Raw genomic sequence first — 20282 nt, 5'->3', positions numbered from 1 at the left:
CGCTTTAAGATAATTAGTTTATTTTTACTGCTGAGCAAACACCGTAGACTTCGGCTGTTTAAATATTAGTTCACGTGAATTTGATAGAAGGCAACGATAGCAGTTAATGAATGAAACATTAGCCATAGGACTGGAGGAGGTACGTTGCCATCAGCGAGCTCCTTGTTTCTCAATCACCAGGATCTGGTTTCACACACCTGGCGTCTGTGCATCCAAACAGTGTGCGCTGTTTGGCTCTACACCGTTTCTGTGAGTGCTGCTGTTGTTTTTACGAGGCAGTTTTTATTCTGAAGGACACGAGAATGGATCTTAAAAAGTGGAAATCAGGAATTAGATGATAGAGGCTTGAAGGGATGCCTGTGTCATGGGCACAGAGCGCGAGGCGAACGAGAAGACAAGCAGGGATTATGATGATGCATCTCAACCAGACGCTGCCAGTGTAAGTATAATATATCCTTTAATGTAGTTATTTTTCTAAAAGCACTATTTTAAATCCTTTTCTCACATTTTAATTTGCAATATAGCTGTTTTTCCAGATTAAACCCTGGAGATTTGAGTGGACATCAAAGCCTTTAACACATCTATTGTCATGTTGCTTGATTGAATGTGTAAAATAAATTAAACTTTTTTTTTCTTTTTCCCGTGGGAATCTATATCCTGCTAACCTGTGATGGATTAAGTGCCGCTTGCACAGTATGGGATGACACTGAATGAATAATATATGTGCATTGGGTAACTCAATGAGAGCCGAGCGCTGCATCTGAAGTTGCTGTCAGGCGTTCTTCACAGGCTAAAGTGACCAGTAATGAAGCGCCGTCACCAGTAGACACATTGTTGGCAGATCAACAGCTAAATGTGATGGTTTTGTTGTAACTTTATGATGTTTTCCAGTGCATGATGTGACTTTTTACTAGTTAAACACTTGCACATCCATGTCTCTGTGCATTCTGGATTGATTAGCATATTGTTCAGCCTACTGTAATCTAAACTAGCTGACCTGGATAAGGTACAGTGATAGGAGAAGAATGGCAGAAGCAAGGTTATGCCCTATCGATGTTTCTCCAGTAATTTAACCTACTTATGGTCCTCAAAGAGGGCTCTCTTGTTCCCTTTTGTCCTGAGGCCTCTAACAAACTCGGTGAGGGATCTACATTATCAAGAGATATCATGTCAGCATCATTAACCACATCTCTATTAGAATCCACACAGATTGAAGTGACAACTCCAAAGGGCAAAGTCAAATGTACTGCTACCATGATGGGCACTTAGATTGTGAATGTGTCCCCCTCTTCTCCCTGGCTGCAGATTGCAGATGTGTCTGTGGAGTTGGCCACGGTTGACTACACTCTGCGGAAACTCTGCAGGATGTACAGGAAGACCAGACGGAAGCCCAAGGGACTCCAGAGGCTGTTGGCCTATCTGCTGAACATCCCGCATCTCGCCATCATCATCACAGCGGTGGTGTTTGTGGTGGTGGTCATCATGTGGTCGCTGCTGTGGGTCTTCATATGTAAGTCTCAATATCTTTCCAGTGCATAATTACAATACATTATTTTTAAACTGTATTATATAATGCAAAGTTTTGACCTGAGTTCCTCAGTTCGCAGGGAAAGCAACAGTGGAGCGTATTTTGCCGGGATGTTTCGCGTTGCCAACGTGGAGTTTATCCCCGAGTACCGCCAGGCAGAGTCCCATGAGTTTGTATCCATGGCAAACAAAATACAACACGTGGTATGTATTGCTTTAACCCTAGTATTTCCATGATGGTTAGTGCTGAACATGAGTCTTACTGATAATTGCTGGTGTCTCGCAGGTGAGCAATGTGTACTTGGTGTCCCCAGTGGCCAGTCTCTACAAGCAAGCTGTCATTTCAGACCTCAGGTACAGCGGGCCTTTTAGTCATCATCATCATGATTCACTTTGTGCTTTTGATTCCAGTTTCAAGCATCAGCACTTATGTACGACCCTGTTTTTAAAGGTTTTAATGTGTTTTCCTCACCCAGTAACAACAACAAGGGCGGCGTGCTGGTTCATTTCTGGATGGTGTTTGTGGTCCCTCGACTGAAGAGCCCAGCAGTGTGTGAGGAGTGTGTGGGAGCCATTTTCAGAGACTCAGTCCACACCAGTATGAAGAACCGGTCCTCTGTGGGCTACCTGCTGGATCTCCCTGTGGATATAGACTCCATCCTCATCAACAGTGCGTTTATATCCTAAATGTGTGCATCAATGTAGAGTTTGATCATTTATTGATCATCTCTTTTTGTTAGCCTATCAATTACCATCACGAAAACATGCTGACCACACTGTTTTTTATTTTATTTTGTTGTTTGTGCACTACTGTTGTGTCATGATTTTATCAATATACTCTATGCTTTTCTTAATTTACCTATATTCTCTTTTATCTATGTGTTTTTACTTGATCATTCATGTGTTTTATTTAATCTTTGGTCAACATTTGTTGTTCGTAATTTGCTCTATAACTTGACTTGACTATTGTGTCTTCCTGCAGCTGTTCAACGATCAGAGTATTCATCAAATGGAGCAAGTAGGTGATAATACTTGAGTTATATAAAAGTTGCTGTATGTCATAGTGTGTGTCCATGAAGGTTTTTCTCCTCTCCTCCCAGGCTCACTGTGTGTAGATAAGCTGTATGCCAACCTTCCTGGGGCGAGCGTACCTTTGAACGTGTTCTCGTCATGGGGTGGCGTGAATTGCCATGTAAAACTCACCGCCGTCCCCGGCTCTCTGATCCGTCTGACCGTCACATCGTTCCTCATTGAGCCCAGTGACTGTGTGAGTGATGCCCTGACCGTGTACGACGCTCTGCTGCCCATGAGAGGGCGCATTCTGCACAGGTGAGTCCATAGCTTCCACAGCTGGTATCTCTCCTTATGTTTTTAGACGGGCATGTTACCTTCTGTTTTTCCACAAATTACAGCTGCAGTGTCACTGTATTTTCTCTAAAACATAAACCTTGTGTATACTAAAGTGCATCTCTGTGCTGCAGGCTGTGTGAGCCAGTGTCCAGCTCCTTCTCCCTGGTGTCTACTTCCAACGTCATGCTGCTGTCCTTCAGAATGACCAGTGGCACCAAGAGCTTCAGAGGACACTTTGAGGCCGTTGCTGAAAAAAGTAGGACAAATTTACCTTGTTACTTTTTATTTTAAAGTGATTATTCGCTTCTCAAATGTTTTAATGAGTAATTTTTGGAGGCCTGGTGGGATAAAACTACCTACGATAGAAAAAAGTAACATAATTTTGGGTATAAGAAAATGTTTTTGACTCTCCTGTTTCCTTTATCATCTTCTGACCCCTGAGATTTACCTTGAGACCACTTTGGGATGCAACAGTGTTGTTATGGGGTGAAAGTATAACCCTTAAGTCTGTCTCTCTCTCTCTCTCTCTCTCTCTCAGAGTGTATGTCTCAAATTGAGACCCACTTACAGCCCCACATCACTGGTCAAATCTACAGCCCCTTCCACCCCAGCCTTCTGCCTCCACAGTGCTTCTGCACCTGGAAGTTTGAGGTACAGTGCACACACACACACACACACGTGACTTTTAAAACTGTGGCTGAGTTTTTCTTAACTGTGAAATAGTGTTTGATTGTATATTCTGTTTGTGTTTTATTCTAGACCCCTAACAGTGCTTTAGGAGTAGCTCTGCGCTTTCAGAACTATGTGCTGAAACGAAAGGGCATGATGAAGGGCTGTGAACACGGCTGGTGGAGAGTCAATGAAATCATGTATGTGGGTACAGCTGCATGCATTTAGGTTTAAAGGAATATTTACAACCATAGACAATGTCTGTGGATATATTATTTAGGAGTTATTTTACATTGCATTCAGTTATGCATTTACTTTTATTCATCCCACAACAACATCCTGTGATGGTTTGTCGGTGGCTGCTTTCCCTCCCCAGTTTCTGTGGCAGCTACGTGGGACACCACACGGTGTTTCGGATCGCCGACCACAGCCCAGAGGTGGAGTTTCGCTGCAGCTCACGTAACTCTGTTCAGCCCTTTCAGGCGTCTTACAGCAGCTACAATATCAGCCAGCGTAAGCACCGCCGGGCCCACAGCATGACTCATTACAACAGTGACAGATCATGGGTGTTTCATTGTACTTCAGTGTGGATGTGAGTTAATGACTTTGATTTTGATGTAGATTCTAAACATTATAAACTACTTTACAGAGACAAAACATTGGAAAAATAGACATTGGATACTGTGGACCTGTTTTAAAGAATATGAAAGTATTAAAGTAGATTTACTTGTGTCAATGTAGCTTTTGTGTCATTCACGTTTTGAACGACCATAGACGCATCTCGTGGTGTCTTTTAGTCGGTCACTAGAGTAGAAATAAAGCAGCAAAATCAACTTTTGTTTATACACTTAATTAGCCTATTATAACCTCTCTTTCCCCACTCTTGTGCACCAGCCTGTCCAGAGAGCCACTTCCTGTGCGCCACAGGACTGTGTGTGGAGAAGAGTCGACGCTGTGACGGCCTAGACGACTGCCAGGATGAGAGTGACGAGGTCTTCTGCTGTAAGTTGTCTTACAAGTTACATACTACTGGTTGCTTAAAAGAACAAATAGCACTGTGAGGTACTGGTAACACATGACACTGTTTAATTATATTTGGAATCAGTAATGCATTGGAAAAATGTTGCACTTCTTCACAGCGAGGCCGACAAAGAACTGTGGTGGCAACAGTCCTCTGCATCCTTTGTTTGTATGTAACGGAGAGACGGACTGCACCAATGGAATAGATGAGATCAACTGCACTCAGGGTATGAATTTTTTACAATTAATATGTGTGCCCTTTCACCCCTTTTAATCACTACTAATTGAAATTTGTTCTCTACTTTTGTCAGAAACAACCTGCTCTGCAATCAGGTATCAATGCGACAGTGGCTCCTGCTTCCTGAAGAAGAACGCAAAGTGCGACGGCGTTCATGACTGTCAGGACCACAGTGATGAGGCTGACTGTGGTGAGCGCTCTGCAGCACCTGCTCCATGTGCTGCAGTTGCACATAAAAAAGAAAACAAATCAATAATATCACTACAGAGTTTTAATAATCTTACGTCCACCCCTTTTTCTTGTAATGAATCTGGCAACTTCTTCATCCTTTAAGGGACTCCAGTGCCAACATGTAGTATGATGCAATGGTGTAAAACCATTTATCCTTTGTAAGACACTTTACTCTTAAAGATTAATTTTCAATTTTTTACAAATTTTGAATAGCTTGAAATTATGTATAACAAATCTAAAACATTATGATAAACTTTGAACTGTTCTTCCCTGCAGTTTGAACCATCCAACCAAATACTACTGTATATGTTGAATTGTGGAGGCAAGATGCTATTAAAATGCCATTTCCACCACTTATTTCACTTAATTATCACTTATCTTATTATTATAATTATTATTAGTACTAATAATAATAATTATCTCCTTAATTGTTTTCCTTATTACCATCATAATTGTTGGACGCTGTCTGTAAGGAACATGTCTTAAAGTTGTTCACTAAAATTGGATTCGATAGATTAGGTATTATTGCCACACAACAGTGTTGGTGGTAATTGTTTTGGTACAGCATGGTAGCTCAGTTCCAGTGCAAAAGAACAAGAGAGAAACAAAACAAAAACTAGCAAATAGACACCATAAACCATTACAACAATGTGAATGTGAAAATATATAATATGTACAGTTAAGTTCCCCAGCATACCGACTAGCCCAACAGGCAAAAGTACAATGAAACCAGTTCAGTGATATATCAACTAAGCCTCGATCATGCACATTTGGTTATGTCCCACCTGAATTGTTTGCTCTTAATGAAGCAATTGATACATAGAGTTTATACTTAAGCTACACTGCCAGTTCTCTGCCAGCTCCTTCATGTGGCTTCATGAGAAAGTTGTTGTTATTGTATTATCCACTGGGCAGCGCGCTCCAAACCTGCTGACCTGCAGCACTGAGGTGACCCAGCTGTAATGGCTCGCTCTGTTAGCTGATGGGGTCTCAAGGTGATGGGAACAGGCTTGTCTTTGATCACTCACTGATACGGGACAATACTGTACATGCACGCGTGTATGTGCACACACACGTCAAAGCTCTACTTTTTAATAAGGCGGCAGCAGACCTGTCTGTCATGGTGATGACTCAGCGTAGAAAACACACACTCATACTATGAACTCACACTGATACAGGGACACTGTGCAGATATAAATCCTTAGTAAATTTATAAACTGCACATAATAATAATAATAATAATAATAACATGCAATGCTTTATATCTCTCACTGAGGGATACTCTTTTGTTAGAGGCAACAACGTCTTGAATTTTAACTACAGTATGACGTAATATACTGCACGTTTACTGTGTTCTGTGCTCCTAAACCAGTATAATATAACCAGTATAACCACAGAGTCCATCCCTGTGTGCTCCTCAGACTGTGGTCGTCCCTCCTTGGGGAAGAAGGTGGGTTCGTCTACAGGATCGGAGCGTATCGTGGGTGGAGATAACTCTGTGGAGGGCGAGTGGCCCTGGCAGGTCAGCCTCCACTTCTCTGGTAACCTGTACTGCGGCGCTTCTGTCCTCTCCTCTGATTGGCTCGTCTCAGCAGCACACTGCTTCAGTAAGGAAAGGTCAGTCCCCTCGCATTGCTGATTAACAACATCCTGTTATTGTTGTATGATCACTGTAATGGCTACCGTATATAACCACAGATTTGACTTGCAAACACCCAACACATGTCTTTCTGTGGACACAAGTTGGAACGCACAGACAGTATAATCTACAAAATGTCCTCCTTCGTTGACCCCTGACCTCTAACTGCACCAGGCTGGCTGACCCACGTCACTGGAGCGCCCACCTCGGCATGCTGACACAGGGCAGTGCCAAACACGTGGCGGAGATCCAGCGGATCGTGGTGCACGAGTATTATAACGCGTACACGTTCGACTATGACATCGCCCTGCTGCAGCTGAAGAAGCCCTGGCCTCCCTCCCTCAGCCCGCTGGTCCAGCCTGTGTGCCTGCCGCCCTCCTCCCACACTGTCACCGAGCGCCACCGCTGCTTGGTGACCGGGTGGGGGTACCGCTCTGAGGACGGTGAGCTGCACCAGTGACTTTTATACTTTAATATATAACTATGATATGATCCTTGATGGTAATAATGCAGTAAGTTATAAACTGAATGTTATATATACATTTGCTCCTGTGCTACTTTGTTCCAGCTCCACCTGGGATCTAAGAGAGCATCTTAATCAACTCCTGCACTCTTTATGATCTGCTGCTGCTGCTGCTTATGTCCTCCAAAATGTGTAAATATTTGTATCTATCAGTTGCATGATCTATGTCCACATGTTGCCCCCTGCAGACAAAGTGCTGCCCTCGGTGCTGCAGAAAGCAGAGGTGTCCCTACTGAGCCAGACCGACTGTAAGAAGAGCTACGGACCCGTCTCTTCACGCATGCTGTGTGCCGGGGTCCCCTCTGGAGAGAGGGACGCCTGCAGGGTGAGCTCCCATCTGACTGAATCACCCACCTGTAATTTAATTTATACTAGTAATAATATAATAATAATAATAATAATAAATGGACTTATATAGCGCCTTTCAGAAACCCAAGGACGCTTTACAAAAATCATACTAATAAATAACACAGAGGAGAAACTATAGCTAAGTAATTAAAAGAGTGATATGTAGGAACAGTCGGCTGAGATCATAGGCCTTGATGGATGTAAAGCATTAATATTTGGTGTTCTTTCTCCATCAACTGCTGTCTTTGTGTCTCAGGGGGATTCAGGGGGTCCCCTGTCCTGTCAGGCACCGGGCGGGGGTCGCTGGTTCCTGATTGGCATCGTCAGCTGGGGGGCGGGCTGTGGCAGACCAAACCTGCCAGGGGTCTACACCAGGGTCAACAAGTTCACCTCTTGGATCTACAGCCATATCAGCTGACATGATGAAACTCTGATTCATCCAGTGCCAGCACGTTTAAATATTCTAAACCGCTCACATAATAAAAGCATCATCCGATACCGTGTACTGTCTTGTTTATTCAAGGGTTTGACTTTTACCGATTTTACAAGGTGCTATGAATAGTGTGACTAAAGGAAGACACCCTCAAATCAAACAATGAAAGATTTCTCAGCAGGTATCTTTGCTGCATTCCTCCTTTCCAAACCTGGGACTATAAATCCATTATATGTCCTGTTACACCCTCACAGTGGACACATGTGGTGCCAAAATGTGTAATTGCAGGTTTCTGTCCTGTTCTGTGTGCAGCATCCAATTATAATACCTCGCACACGTTTCCCCTCAAGCACCCCTTTTGTGCCTCCTATCTTTACGTTTGCCCACAATATCTGTCGCACGGATGGTTGTGCGGATTGTACTCTCTCTCATAGTGCTCTCATTGTCCCCCGCAGTGCATTCTGGGGCTCCTGTGTGACACCTGCTGCCGCCCCGTTCAGGTAAACGGAGATGCGGTGAATGGTCGGATTTCTGCGCTTTTTTTTTCTCCTCAAAGGAAGCGACAGCGGGGGTTTCCTCTCTCCCTCTCTCTCTCCATCGTTTCTATGCCGCAGGTATTGTTGCATATCGCCTCTCCGGAGCTAAACGGGACAGTGCTATGAGGACTCTGCCCAAAAGCAAAACTTGCGAAGTGTACTGCGTCTCCGGGCATGCACACCTTGCTGCACAGGTAAGACGCCATCACTGCGCTCTTTTCGTCGTGCGTAAAAGACAGATTGTGCCAAAACGTGCCAAACTATTTTTCTACCGCGTAATGAGTGTTTATTTAACTTTAATGCAGCAGAATGATGCATAATAATCACAACCTATCATGCCTCATCTTAATTGCAAACTCCATCTCTAGGGCTGTGTGGGTGACTTTCTCATAATAATAATAATAATAATAATACATTTATTTATATAGCACGTCTCAAAACAGATGTTACAAAGTGCTTCACAAGACAATAAAAGCAGATATATAAAGTAAAAGATATGGTAATTGTTAAAACAGATCAGATAAATAAAGTAAAATATATGGTAACTGTTAAAACAGATCAGACAATAAAAGCAGATAAATAAAGTAAAAGATATGATAACTGTTAAAACAGATCAGACAATAAAAGCAGATAAATAAAGTAAAATATATGGTAACTGTTAAAACAGAATATTAGACAATAAAAGCAGATAAATAAAGTAAAAGATATGATAACTGTTAAAACAGATCAGACAATAAAAGCAGATAAATAAAGTAAAATATATGGTAACTGTTAAAACAGAATATTAGACAATAAAAGCAGATAAATAAAGTAAAAGATATGATAACTGTTAAAACAGATCAGACAATAAAAGCAGATAAATAAAGTAAAAGATATGGTAATTGTTAAAACAGATCAGACAATAAAAGCAGATAAATAAAGTAAAATATATGGTAACTGTTAAAACAGAATATCAGACAGTAAAGGCAGATAAATAAAGTAAAATATATGGTAACTGCTAAAACAGAACATCACAGAACATATCAATAATAATAGAAGTGGTAAAATGGTAGGAAAAGTTCATAAAACAAATATACAGTATATATACATAAATGTGTATAAATGTACACACGCGTCCAGAAACGGATGTGTACATACATATATTTATACCCAGTCTTCTACTTATAGGAATGCTATCCTAAGAAAATGTGTTTTCAAAAGTTTTTTAAAAGTGGATACAGAGTTAGATGATCGTATCTCTATAGGAAGTGCACTCCAGAGTTTAGGAGCTCTGACAGCAAAAGCCTGATCGCCTCATGAATGTCCATGTTTTGGGCTGAGCCACTATGATTGAGTGCAGGGTGTCAGCAGAGCCAGGCCGTGGGAACTTAGACTCGTCTAGCCACGCTTTGTCTGCTCCCCCGGGGAATCCTGCCAACTCCTTAAATGTTTTAGGAGATCCTTTCAGCTCAGAGATGCTCACCGTTACTCTCACTAAATCACTGTCTGCTCAGCCATTTCATCTATGTCTCATTGATTCTGGCACATAGGCTGCCATCCTCTTTATTGCTGCGGTCACTTAAGAATAAAATGCAAACAATTAGATGCAACTTGAGCATAAAAGCTGGTATGATATTTGAGTCCTTGTCTCTGGAAGGGATGGGTGGAGTTGAAGGAGCCCACCCAGTCATGGAGCCCCCCCACGAAGCCTGAGGAGCAGGAGGTGGAGGAGGTGGAGGGGGGGCGAGCTCCAGTCCTCAGCTCCTCCTGGAGGAGATGGATGTTAGGTCTTCTGCCTTTCTTTCCCTTCGCCGCTGCCATTGCACTGACTTTCCACTTCCTAACATGTGAGTACAGACCTGTCCTTAAAATGTGTTTATTGTGACTTAAACCCGCAGTCACACACCTGTCTCTCCAATCTCTACCTGCTTCCTCTCCAGCTCCGCCCTCCTCAGTGTTCTTCCTCGGTGGCAGCGTGGAGTTCCCAAACCAGAGCTTCTCCTCGGAGCTGGCCGACTCCACCTCCCCTCAGTTCCGCCTGCGGGCTCAGGCTTTGAACCATTATGTAAGTGGAACGATGGACTTGTCCGTCACTGCCTCCCCCTCTGAATGACACTTTAGAGGGCTGCTTGACCTTCCCGCTCTGAGCTGATCTTACTGCTGTAACTCTGATATGGATCACTACAGAAGACTACTAGTCTCTTTAATGTGGCACTTTCAAAACACTGCTGGCCTCTTTCTACTTCCCGTTCTCCTCTCTTGTTGTCCGTCTTTGCATTTGCTTTTCTCTTTATCAGCTTTGTCCCCCACTCTCTCTCTCTCCTCTCTGTCTCTCTCTGGTGGTGCTAAATGTAAAGCTGAAACAGGAGCTGGGCACAGTGTGTGTGTGTGCGCAAGTTCCCGAGACCCCCAGGGACAGGGCCCTTTCAGGGCTGAGGACAAGCCCGGCATTTGTGAGCCCAGCTAGGCCCAGGCAGCGAGAGTGAGAGGAAGAGCAGGCCTTCAATAAAAACATTGTCTGTGTGGCTTTCACACAATCAGCCACTCTGTGTGCCGCACACTACAGAGAGGAGGTGAACCTCGGGTTTGACGCTGGGGTTGAGAGAGAGAGACGGGGCAGTAGGGCAGGCTGGGATGACAGAGATATGAGAGGGGGAATTTGGGATTTGGGAGCAAAAGGTCAGACGCACGGCTGAACATTCTTGCTGAGCAAGTAGAGAAATGGCGAATTGATAGGTGTAAATCCCCCAAAATCTACACGGACACAGTGTAATGCTCCTTTAATCAGCTGTGAGGGTGAGTTAGCAGACTTGTTAAGTGGTCATAGTATCTGTGCAGCCACCTGTTCATTAAAGAACAGGTGAACTGAAGGCTAGGAGCCCATACCACCCAGGGTCCTAACTCTACACGGCCAGCAGGTAGAGACACAATGGAGCTCTGTGCTGCTCAAAGACAACATACATACACTCACACACACACAAGAACAATGCTTTTGTTGAACTCAGGCTCAGGTGTGTTCATGTGTTGCTTACACAAGAAAAGTGACCTCACTTGCTCCGCTGTGATGTCACACCTACAGTACTGTAGTGTACTGTAACCCTCATTTTTTTGTCCTTTTTGTGTTTTGTAAAAACAGTTCTCAGAGCTCTACGAGTCCTCGCCGTGGAGCTCTTACTACCTGCACTCAGGAATTACTGCCTTCAGGTATGATGCACTAACAAAACATCTACTGACATGTGCATGCATGTCAACAACATCTTCAGCTCCTCTGCAGAATGGCATCATTGTGAACCCCTTTGTGTGACAGTGAAGGAGCAGAAGGGCTCAACGTCTTCTACTGGAGTAAATTCTCCGCCCCGGACAACGTTGCCGTGGCAATCCGGAGTTCCGGCCCAGAGAGGCTGCAGCGCAGGCTCCCTGGCAGCAACAAGGTGCTGCGGTACAGCCGCAACGAGCAGCGCTACTACATGGAGCAGGATGACGACATGCTCCACCTGCTGGGTAGAGGCTCCCACTGCACAGTGCATGCACATTAACCACACACATATTGTAGGCACACATGTAGTTTTTGGCCTCTTTAGTTTCAGCAATATGCAGAAATTAGCTTAACACTATGCAATAACTACTAATAAATAGGTTAAAAACAGTAACATGCATATATTAAACTTCACAAATGCTTAACACACCATTACATTTCAAATAGTATCACTCTATTTAGAAACAACTAATTACCCTTTGTGAATTCTTTATAAATATTTTACCCGTATTTTATTACTTTTCATTTAATTTTATTATTATGTAAAGAGCTGCAACGATTAATCGATTAGTTGTCAAGTATTAAATTAATCATGAACCATTTTGATAATTGATTAAGTGTCAAAAAAAGTCAAAAATTCTCTGATTCCAGCTTCTTAAATGTGAATATTTTTTGGTTTCTTTATTCCTCTATGACAGTAAACTGAATATATTTGAGTTGTGGACGAAATGAGACATTCAAGGACATCATCTTGGCCTTTAGGAAACACTGATCATGACCATTTTCACAATTTTCTGACATTTTATAGACAAAACAACTAATCGATTAATTGAGAAAATATTCGACAATGAAAATAATTTTTAGTTGTTGCTCTAATTAAGTATTAATTATGGTTTTGTATACGTGTATTATTCCAGAGTGGTACTGAAATTGACATCTGCTGTGTGTGTATGCAGGTTTGGACCCTGATGACTTTGACTCAGACGGAAAATCAGACAAGAGTAAGAATCCAAACAGCATCCAGAGTGGGAAGTGGCAGCTCGGCTTCCAAGGTGAGGAGAGCATATGTCTGACTTTATATCACAAAGATCTGGTTTCTAATAGGGAGTTACAAATTTGAGAAAAAGTATACTTTTATGGTTGCCATTAATGCTGCTTTCAAGGCCTGCATGACAAGGCAGGAAAAAGTGCACTTGACATAATTCATCTTCTAAATATTTCCACTTTTCACCTCCTCTGTCCAGCGATGTCCTTTGACCTCTATGCCAAATATGGCAACAACCGCACCCTGAGCCTCGTGAGTCCCAAGAAGCCGTACTACCAGTGGCGTCTCCGCGTGCCGTCAGGTCATGTGGTCCGACTGGTCATTCTCACCCTGCATGGCGCCACGCCAGGAAGCTGCACCGCCCACAAGCTCTCGGCCTACGACTTCTTGCTTCCATTACAGAACAAGATCATCGCCAGGTAAAGATGTGTTTTTCTCTGGTACTGCACTGATCTCATCTCTGTAATATGTATCATTTATATATTGTATATACACATATCTTGGATGCATTAACCCGTCTCAGGTGGTGTGGGCTGCCTATTTCGGGTTCGTCCCCGGTCATGAAGCTGACCTCCTCTGGGAATGTGATGTTGGTTACCTTCTCCTTCAACAGACAGAGGGATGGAGCGATATTCAAAGCTTACTTCCAAGCCATCCCAAAAGCAGGTTTGAGCGCTCTCACAAGCAGACAAAAGCATACGCATATATACATATGTTCATGTTTGTGCTGGAATGATTAGCATATGTAGAGCAAAGCTGCCTTGGTGCACATCACTGTGTCACCATCTCCCCCTGCAGGTTGTGGAGGGTCGATTTCCTCCTGGAATGGCTCTATTTCCTCCCCCTACTACCCTTCCTATTACCCTCCTAATATAGACTGCACCTGGACAATACGGGTGAGTGTTTGCATACACGCTTGTGAGTGTGGAAACAGTGGAATAAGGAAGAGAAAGTGGAATGTAAAGAGAGCGAAAGAGTGAATCATCCCTTTGTCATTTGGCCCGTCCACATTCCAGTATGTGAACGCTTTCTTTAGTCGTCTTTGGTTACCTTATCAGGCGCCGTTGCCAGGATACCTGATCTCCATGACGATCGTGACGATGGACATTCAGGATTCCTCGTCATCAGACGGCTGTGAGAAAGACTGGCTGGACATCGGAGGGGTCAAGTGAGTTGTGAAGCTGAACTGTGTGGCCCATAAGCAACTTAGGGTTAGCATTTCATCCACATCAGTCAAATATTCACTTCACTTAGTGTAAGTGTGTTTTGTCTCATCATTGTTTAAGATATTCCATGTTTTTTGTGGCTGAGTTAAAAGTAAAACTCATTACTTTTGCGCTCCTCTGCATCTAGACTTTGTAATCCAGTGTCAGACGGCAGCAAAAAGCGAGTCTACTCCTCTCCTCTCTCCCTTCACTTCCATTCGGACGAATCTCTCACTCACAACGGCTTCTCCTTGCTCTACCGAGTCTTCTCTCCAGAGGGCAGTAAGTAAAATCTGATGCTTTCAAATAACTAGCCCTCTCTCACTGCATGTTACTCAGACAGAGAGGCTTACTGACCCTCTTTACAACTGGCATTACAATGTGTTTTGGGTGATCAGATTGCAGTCGGATAGTGCTTGACCACATGGAAGCACAGGTGTAAATGCACCCAAAACGCATTGAGGACGTATTGTGATCCGATCGGCCAGTTCCTGGCTGCAAGCCCGTGCATAGTGCAGCTTCCGGAGGCTTCGTCTCAGCCCTTTTAGACAGAGCAATCGGATCTCAATGTGGACACTGGAGACACATATTAATACCAGGTGTAAATGTAATCAGATTAAATCATATCTAGATACAATCTGGATACGAGATGCATTTTAATGCTAGGTGTAAAGGGGTCACTGATACAGTATATCAGTCATGAAGGAACAGGGTTTTGGGGTCTACTTGGGGTCACATATCCACGTCTACGCCAAAGGAAGGACTGTAATTCCAGAGAGTACATTCAAGTCTCGTCCCTGTCTATCTCCAGCCTGTCCTCGCCAGTTTCGCTGTGGAGATGGACGCTGTATCCCTCTGAGGAAGGTGTGTGATGGAGTGAGAGACTGCTCAGATGGACGGGACGAGGCTAAATGCTGTAAGTCTGTTGAACTGAAGACACTATTGTAGATGCAAAAGGGCCGAACACTTGACCCATGTACACCTAAATCTGAAAAACCTGACTCAGATTTGTATGTGTTTGTGTGTTTCTATGTGCATGTTTTGCACATAATGTGTAAACCATGTAGCATCCTGCAGGCCAGGTGAGGTGCTGTGTGGGAATGGCCAGTGTAAGCCCCAAGGCAGCCAGTGTGTGAGCCAGAGCAACTGTGCAGACAGCAGTGAAGAGGGCGCCTGCGGTGCGTAGACTGTCCCCGTCGTAACACATGTGTTCGTTTTTTGATGATTAAAGCTCATGTGTTTGTTTTCAGGAGGTAAATGTTACCACACTTGTCCCAATAAGGTCTGTTTGCCAAAGTCTTCAGTGTGTGATGGTGTTATTGACTGCAAAGACCGCAGCGATGAGCTCAACTGTACCAGAGCGTGTGAGTATTCATGACATCACACATCACAGGCTACACTGACCGATCCATTCAAGTGTATTTTATTACTTTTCTCTCTATTTTAAGTGCCTTTGTTTCACGCTGTCTTTCATTCTCTTTAGATCTCAAAGGCTGCTCCTCATCCTCATACAAATGTGCCAATGGAAAGTGTGTGAGTAAGGTTAACCCCGAGTGTGACGGAGTCAAAGACTGCTTTGACGGCTCTGATGAACTGCGCTGTGGTAAGTTGTAATTGTAATTGTGACTAAAAACTGAATGAAAGTCTTCTAATTTTCATGATTTTGTCCCCTCCTGTGTCTCTGTGTGTCCCAGGCTGTGGCACCCGGCCTAGGAAGCGCACTAAGATAGTGGGTGGCTCTGACGCTGCGGCGGGGTCATGGCCGTGGCAGGTCAGCCTCCAGATGGATCGCTACGGCCACGTCTGTGGAGCCACGCTGGTCGCCAGCCGCTGGCTCATCTCTGCAGCTCACTGCTTCCAGGACTCAGACGCCATTAAGTAAGAAAGACGCCTCATTATGATAATCAGAATTCACGTGTGTGCTGTGTTCATGCATGTTGTGTCTGCAGATACTCAGATGCCCGTGCATGGCGGGCCCACATGGGAATGCGTGCGATGACTACGGGGAACAACGGCGCAGCCACCAGGCCGATCCGCCGGATCCTCCTCCACCCGAAGTACGACCAGTTCACCTCCGACTACGACATCGCCCTTCTCGAGCTCAGCGCTCCGGTCTTCTTCAACGACTTGGTGCAGCCCGTGTGCGTCCCCGCGTCCTCACATGCCTTCACAACAGGGACCAGCTGCTACGTCACAGGCTGGGGCGTCCTCATGGAGGACGGTAAGAGATGAAGTTTACAAAAAGTATGTTTGCTGATGTTTTGAAACAAACTTAGATCTGGGGCAAGCATAGACAAGCATCACGGCATGGAAATATGTTCATAATACCAGAAGGTGTTTCCATTTTGTGTTTGTTATATTTATAGGTGAACTGGCCTCTCGCTTACAAGAGGCCTCAGTGAAGATCATCAACAGGAACGCTTGTAACAAGCTATATGATGAGGCCGTCACTGCCAGGATGCTGTGCGCTGGGAACCTGCAGGGAGGGGTGGACGCCTGCCAGGTGAGTTTGTGCATCACTGTTGGTGTGTCTTTGCAGAAGTATGAGTTTTATTGGAAAAATGGCTTGCCTAATTGAATTGAATTGAATAGCTCACATCCTTTGTGTCACTGGATTTCTATTTCTGCCTGTCTTGAACTTTCTGTTATGAAAAGTCACTTCAGCTGCTCTGGAAATGTTTTTCTGTTCTTTTATGTTCATGTTGTTTCATCTGAATGTGACTGTGCATGTGTGTGTGCCCTCAGGGTGACTCAGGAGGTCCGTTGGTGTGTCTGGAGCGAGGCAGGCGGTGGTTCCTGGCGGGGATCGTGAGCTGGGGCGAGGGCTGTGCGAGGCAGAACCGTCCCGGCGTCTACACACAGGTGGTCAAGTTCACTGACTGGATCCATCAGCAGACTAAAGGACAGGTGTGACCCAACACCACACTGACATGAAATACAAAAAAAAGACAGACTTAACACACAGGGTGAAGGTCTCAGACCTGGAGTCCATCTTCAGACGGTTGTCATGACTGCATGACGACACATTCAGTCAGTTTTTGGGAGCGTGTCCATGGCAACGGGCCAGCAGGGGCATCACTCCTGCTCCACGCCAACCAGCCTCCTTAACAATCTCCAAACACTGACAGTGGCTATGTTGACATGCACAAAAACTTCAATACTTAACCTGGTTATTTAATTAATGTGGTTTTGGGTCGCTACACATAAATGTAAGAATTTGGTTGGAATACAGATTATAAGATACCCAACTATTTTACAGAATCCTTTAACATAAAACACTCCATTAGCTTTTGATTTTCTTTTCACTGTCTGCACCATAGACTGCACACATGTAGCCTGAACTGTGGGTCAATCACTAAGCCCCTCCTGAGAACGGCCACTGTCCAATCCTACGTTAGCAACCGTAACAAGGCACAGGAGTGCTGTCAAGCTTTCAGTAGTGTGTATGAAACCTGTGTGTCCGACAGCAGATATCCTCAAAGTTTAGAGGGGACTGTTGTATTTGCGAAAGCTTGACAGGCATAGCAACAGTAACCAAGGGGGGAGGGGCTTAGCGAAGGATGCTCTACAATTTGAACAGAGCAATAGTAGGCTTACGACTCTTCAATCAGATGGAAAGGTCACGCCAAAGTACGACAACAAGCCAAGTTACCCTGTGCATGTAAATGTAGCCAATTACTTCTTGTTTTCCTACCCTCCCTCTGTTTCCTGTCACAGCTACATTGGTCACTTCAGAGATAGTGACCAGGTCAGGTGTTGCCAAGAAAATCACATTTATTGAACGTGGAAAGAGTTCTCTCCCCACCACATACGTTATGTAACTGTATATTTTTGCCCTCATCTACATTCGTCCATGTACTGTATATGTGTGTTCATGACCGACTGTTATTGTACTGTATGTGTATGTATGTGCATTTGTATATCATGAGTTTATCGGAGTCATAGCCTTATGTTCAGTATATTCTGTAACTGTAGTGGATAATCCCTGAATAGGAGGTGATAATATATTTTGCATTTCAGTTTGATTTAATTTATCTTTATGGTGCCTCCTTCGTATTTCATGTTCCCCTTAAAATCATGATGCAGATGATGCTGGCGTAAGGAACCAATAAGACTATGCAGGAGAGAACCCAATCTTTTCTATGCAGACACACTTGCATGTTCTCATTTCTCCTGCTGTCCTCTTCTCATTCAGATCATATCACCACCCAGTGGCCAATCTGCACTATTGTTTTGTTTTATGTCCTGAGGGAATGATGCACCTTACACCCAAAGGATTAAAAAAACATGCATCATTGTTTAATGATATCAGATTATATGCTCTTACATTAAAGACACTATTTCCAACACAGCAGGTCAAATCAGCGGATACCGAGTACTGATCTGATACCAGTCTTTAATTAATAAGCTGTATGCCTCTCTGTGTGGAAGAGACTGGGATCATTCTTTTATGTGTAAGGCAACATCAGGCTGGACTTCAACATTGCTTTCCTAACAAATAAATGCATAGATAATCATTTACTGAATTAGTATTTATTATTAAAATGATAAATCGCACACCAGCAACTTGGAATTACAATTGAAATGTGAACCTTTTTAATACAGCAACAAATTGGTCAAAACTTAAAACAGGAATTAAATTCCAGTATACAATGTATAAAGTATATGAATATAAAATTGAATTGAATAGATCAGCCCCATTGTCACCGATCCGGGTATTAAAGTCGGTATCGGCCCGATATCTGATCTGGTTTTGGTATCGGTGCATCCCTAGTATGGACTTATTGCTGCATTTTTATTATGACATTTATATTGTTTTATTTTTTTCTAATGTCTTTTGGCTTTTTAACTTTGTCCTCATTTAAACTTTGGGCTGGTAAATCTCTACAGCTTCAGCTGTAATTGGTGCTTTTGACTGAAAAGAGTACAAAATGAGTCACCTGTACAGACCAATATTTCGGAGTTCTTACTACTTTTATATATATGTGACATTATTTTCTATTATGGCGTGAGCAAGAAGTCACCTTAAAACTGAGGTCACCTGTCTAAGTGGTGAGATCAGTGTTTGTTCTAGTTGCGCAATGTGTGGCATGCTCTTACAAGCAGAACACCTGTTTATTTTCTATTTGGGAAAAAGATCAGCAGTTTAAAATGTGAGAAACACCACTGTCAAGTTGTTATTGAGGACACCACCCGTTCATTAGGGTGCCTACGTGATGATCATCCCGTGTCCCATTAGACTAGAGAGTACACACATGATTTAACCTCAGAGCTGCCCTGTGCTCATCAGTGGTGCGTAATTTGATAACTTGCAGATTATTAAATGGGAAATAGTCGTTTCATGTATAAATAAGTGTAAACAATTGCTGTTAATTTACAGCAGGATTTCAACAGTATTAACCTGTTATTGCTAAAAACAGTGCTTTACTGTTAATACAAAAGAAAACCTGTTAAATGACACTCATAGGCCGTTTTTTTAACTGAACTATAATGCATTCTTAAAAAACATCACTTTCCTGCTGATCAACTGTCTAAAGTATCATCAGTAAAAGTTTCATGCAGTATTTTTTTTAAATTCTGGGACCTGATCTGCTCATGTGAGGCTTGTCCATTGTACATGATTGTAAAATCAGTGAATTAGCTTTATTGTTCTTCACTCACATGTTGTTATGGTTTGCATTCTGTGCTTGTAGCCAGCTATAGACAGACATTTTGGGAAAAGTGTCAACAAGTCTATTATAGCCTTTTTCCTAACAAGTGCCTTTAATTGTATTTAGTGTGACTATGTCTGTAACCTGCTAAGTCTATTCATTTAGGCAAAAAAATAATGTTTATTAAAATGTATGTAAAAAATACAACCTAAATAGTGCATTAAAACAAATCAGTAAGATAATGTAAAAGAAAGGTGAAAGAAACAGCTATATAATGTATCTTTAAACAGTGAATTAACTGTAAAATACTGTGAAATTAATAAAAAAAAACCAGTTCAAACTGTATTTTTCATTAACAGTACAAAGCTGTAAATGTCAGCAACAGTATAATAATGTTAATTTTACAGTAACATAAAGGCAACCCTGCTGCCAGTTCTTTACTGTTATTTTACTGGGAAATTCTTAACAGTGTACTAATAATAATAATAATAATAATAATAAAAATTATACAAATTGTCAATATTTGTGTGTTTTAAATATGGAGTGCAGTAAGATAATGTAAAAGAAAGGTGAAAACAGCTATATAATGTATCTTTAAACAGTAAATTAACTGTAAAATACTGTGAAATTAA

General features: G+C 42.9%; 2 protein-coding genes across 3 annotated transcripts; both read left to right on the top strand.

Annotated features, from left to right (window-relative positions):
* Positions 1–113: 113 nt before the first annotated feature.
* Positions 114–8038, top strand: tmprss7 (transmembrane serine protease 7). Its single transcript, XM_037756649.1, has 17 exons — positions 114–1510; positions 1601–1731; positions 1814–1881; positions 2004–2197; positions 2510–2545; positions 2628–2856; positions 3009–3133; positions 3416–3528; positions 3637–3746; positions 3923–4059; positions 4441–4548; positions 4686–4793; positions 4878–4994; positions 6457–6652; positions 6849–7117; positions 7386–7522; positions 7802–8038. The coding sequence occupies exons 1-17, from the start codon at positions 1366–1368 to the stop codon at positions 7961–7963; spliced, it is 2385 nt and encodes a 794-aa protein (XP_037612577.1). The 5' UTR covers positions 114–1365; the 3' UTR covers positions 7964–8038.
* A 476-nt stretch (positions 8039–8514) lies between these two features.
* LOC119480444 (suppressor of tumorigenicity 14 protein homolog) lies at positions 8515–19455 on the top strand. Of its 2 annotated transcripts, XM_037756651.1 has the most exons (20): positions 8515–8708; positions 10151–10340; positions 10434–10558; positions 11630–11697; positions 11801–11994; positions 12706–12801; positions 12994–13213; positions 13318–13460; positions 13593–13690; positions 13853–13962; positions 14148–14281; positions 14811–14915; positions 15067–15177; positions 15250–15363; positions 15483–15602; positions 15694–15877; positions 15949–16220; positions 16366–16502; positions 16745–16906; positions 17717–19455. In XM_037756651.1, the coding sequence occupies exons 1-20, from the start codon at positions 8637–8639 to the stop codon at positions 17738–17740; spliced, it is 2679 nt and encodes an 892-aa protein (XP_037612579.1). In that variant the 5' UTR covers positions 8515–8636; the 3' UTR covers positions 17741–19455. The 2 variants fall into 2 exon arrangements, with proteins under 2 accessions (XP_037612579.1, XP_037612578.1); XM_037756650.1 differs by lacking the exons at positions 16745–16906; positions 17717–19455 and having other exon boundaries at positions 8537–8708; positions 15949–16243; positions 16366–16481.
* Positions 19456–20282: the final 827 nt, after the last annotated feature.

The sequence above is a fragment of the Sebastes umbrosus genome, chromosome 21, assembly GCF_015220745.1.
Source record: "Sebastes umbrosus isolate fSebUmb1 chromosome 21, fSebUmb1.pri, whole genome shotgun sequence".
Taxonomy (NCBI): Eukaryota; Metazoa; Chordata; class Actinopteri; order Perciformes; family Sebastidae; genus Sebastes; species Sebastes umbrosus.
The sequence above is the reverse complement of the archived record's forward strand: the minus strand, read 5'-3'. Positions and strand labels throughout refer to the sequence as shown.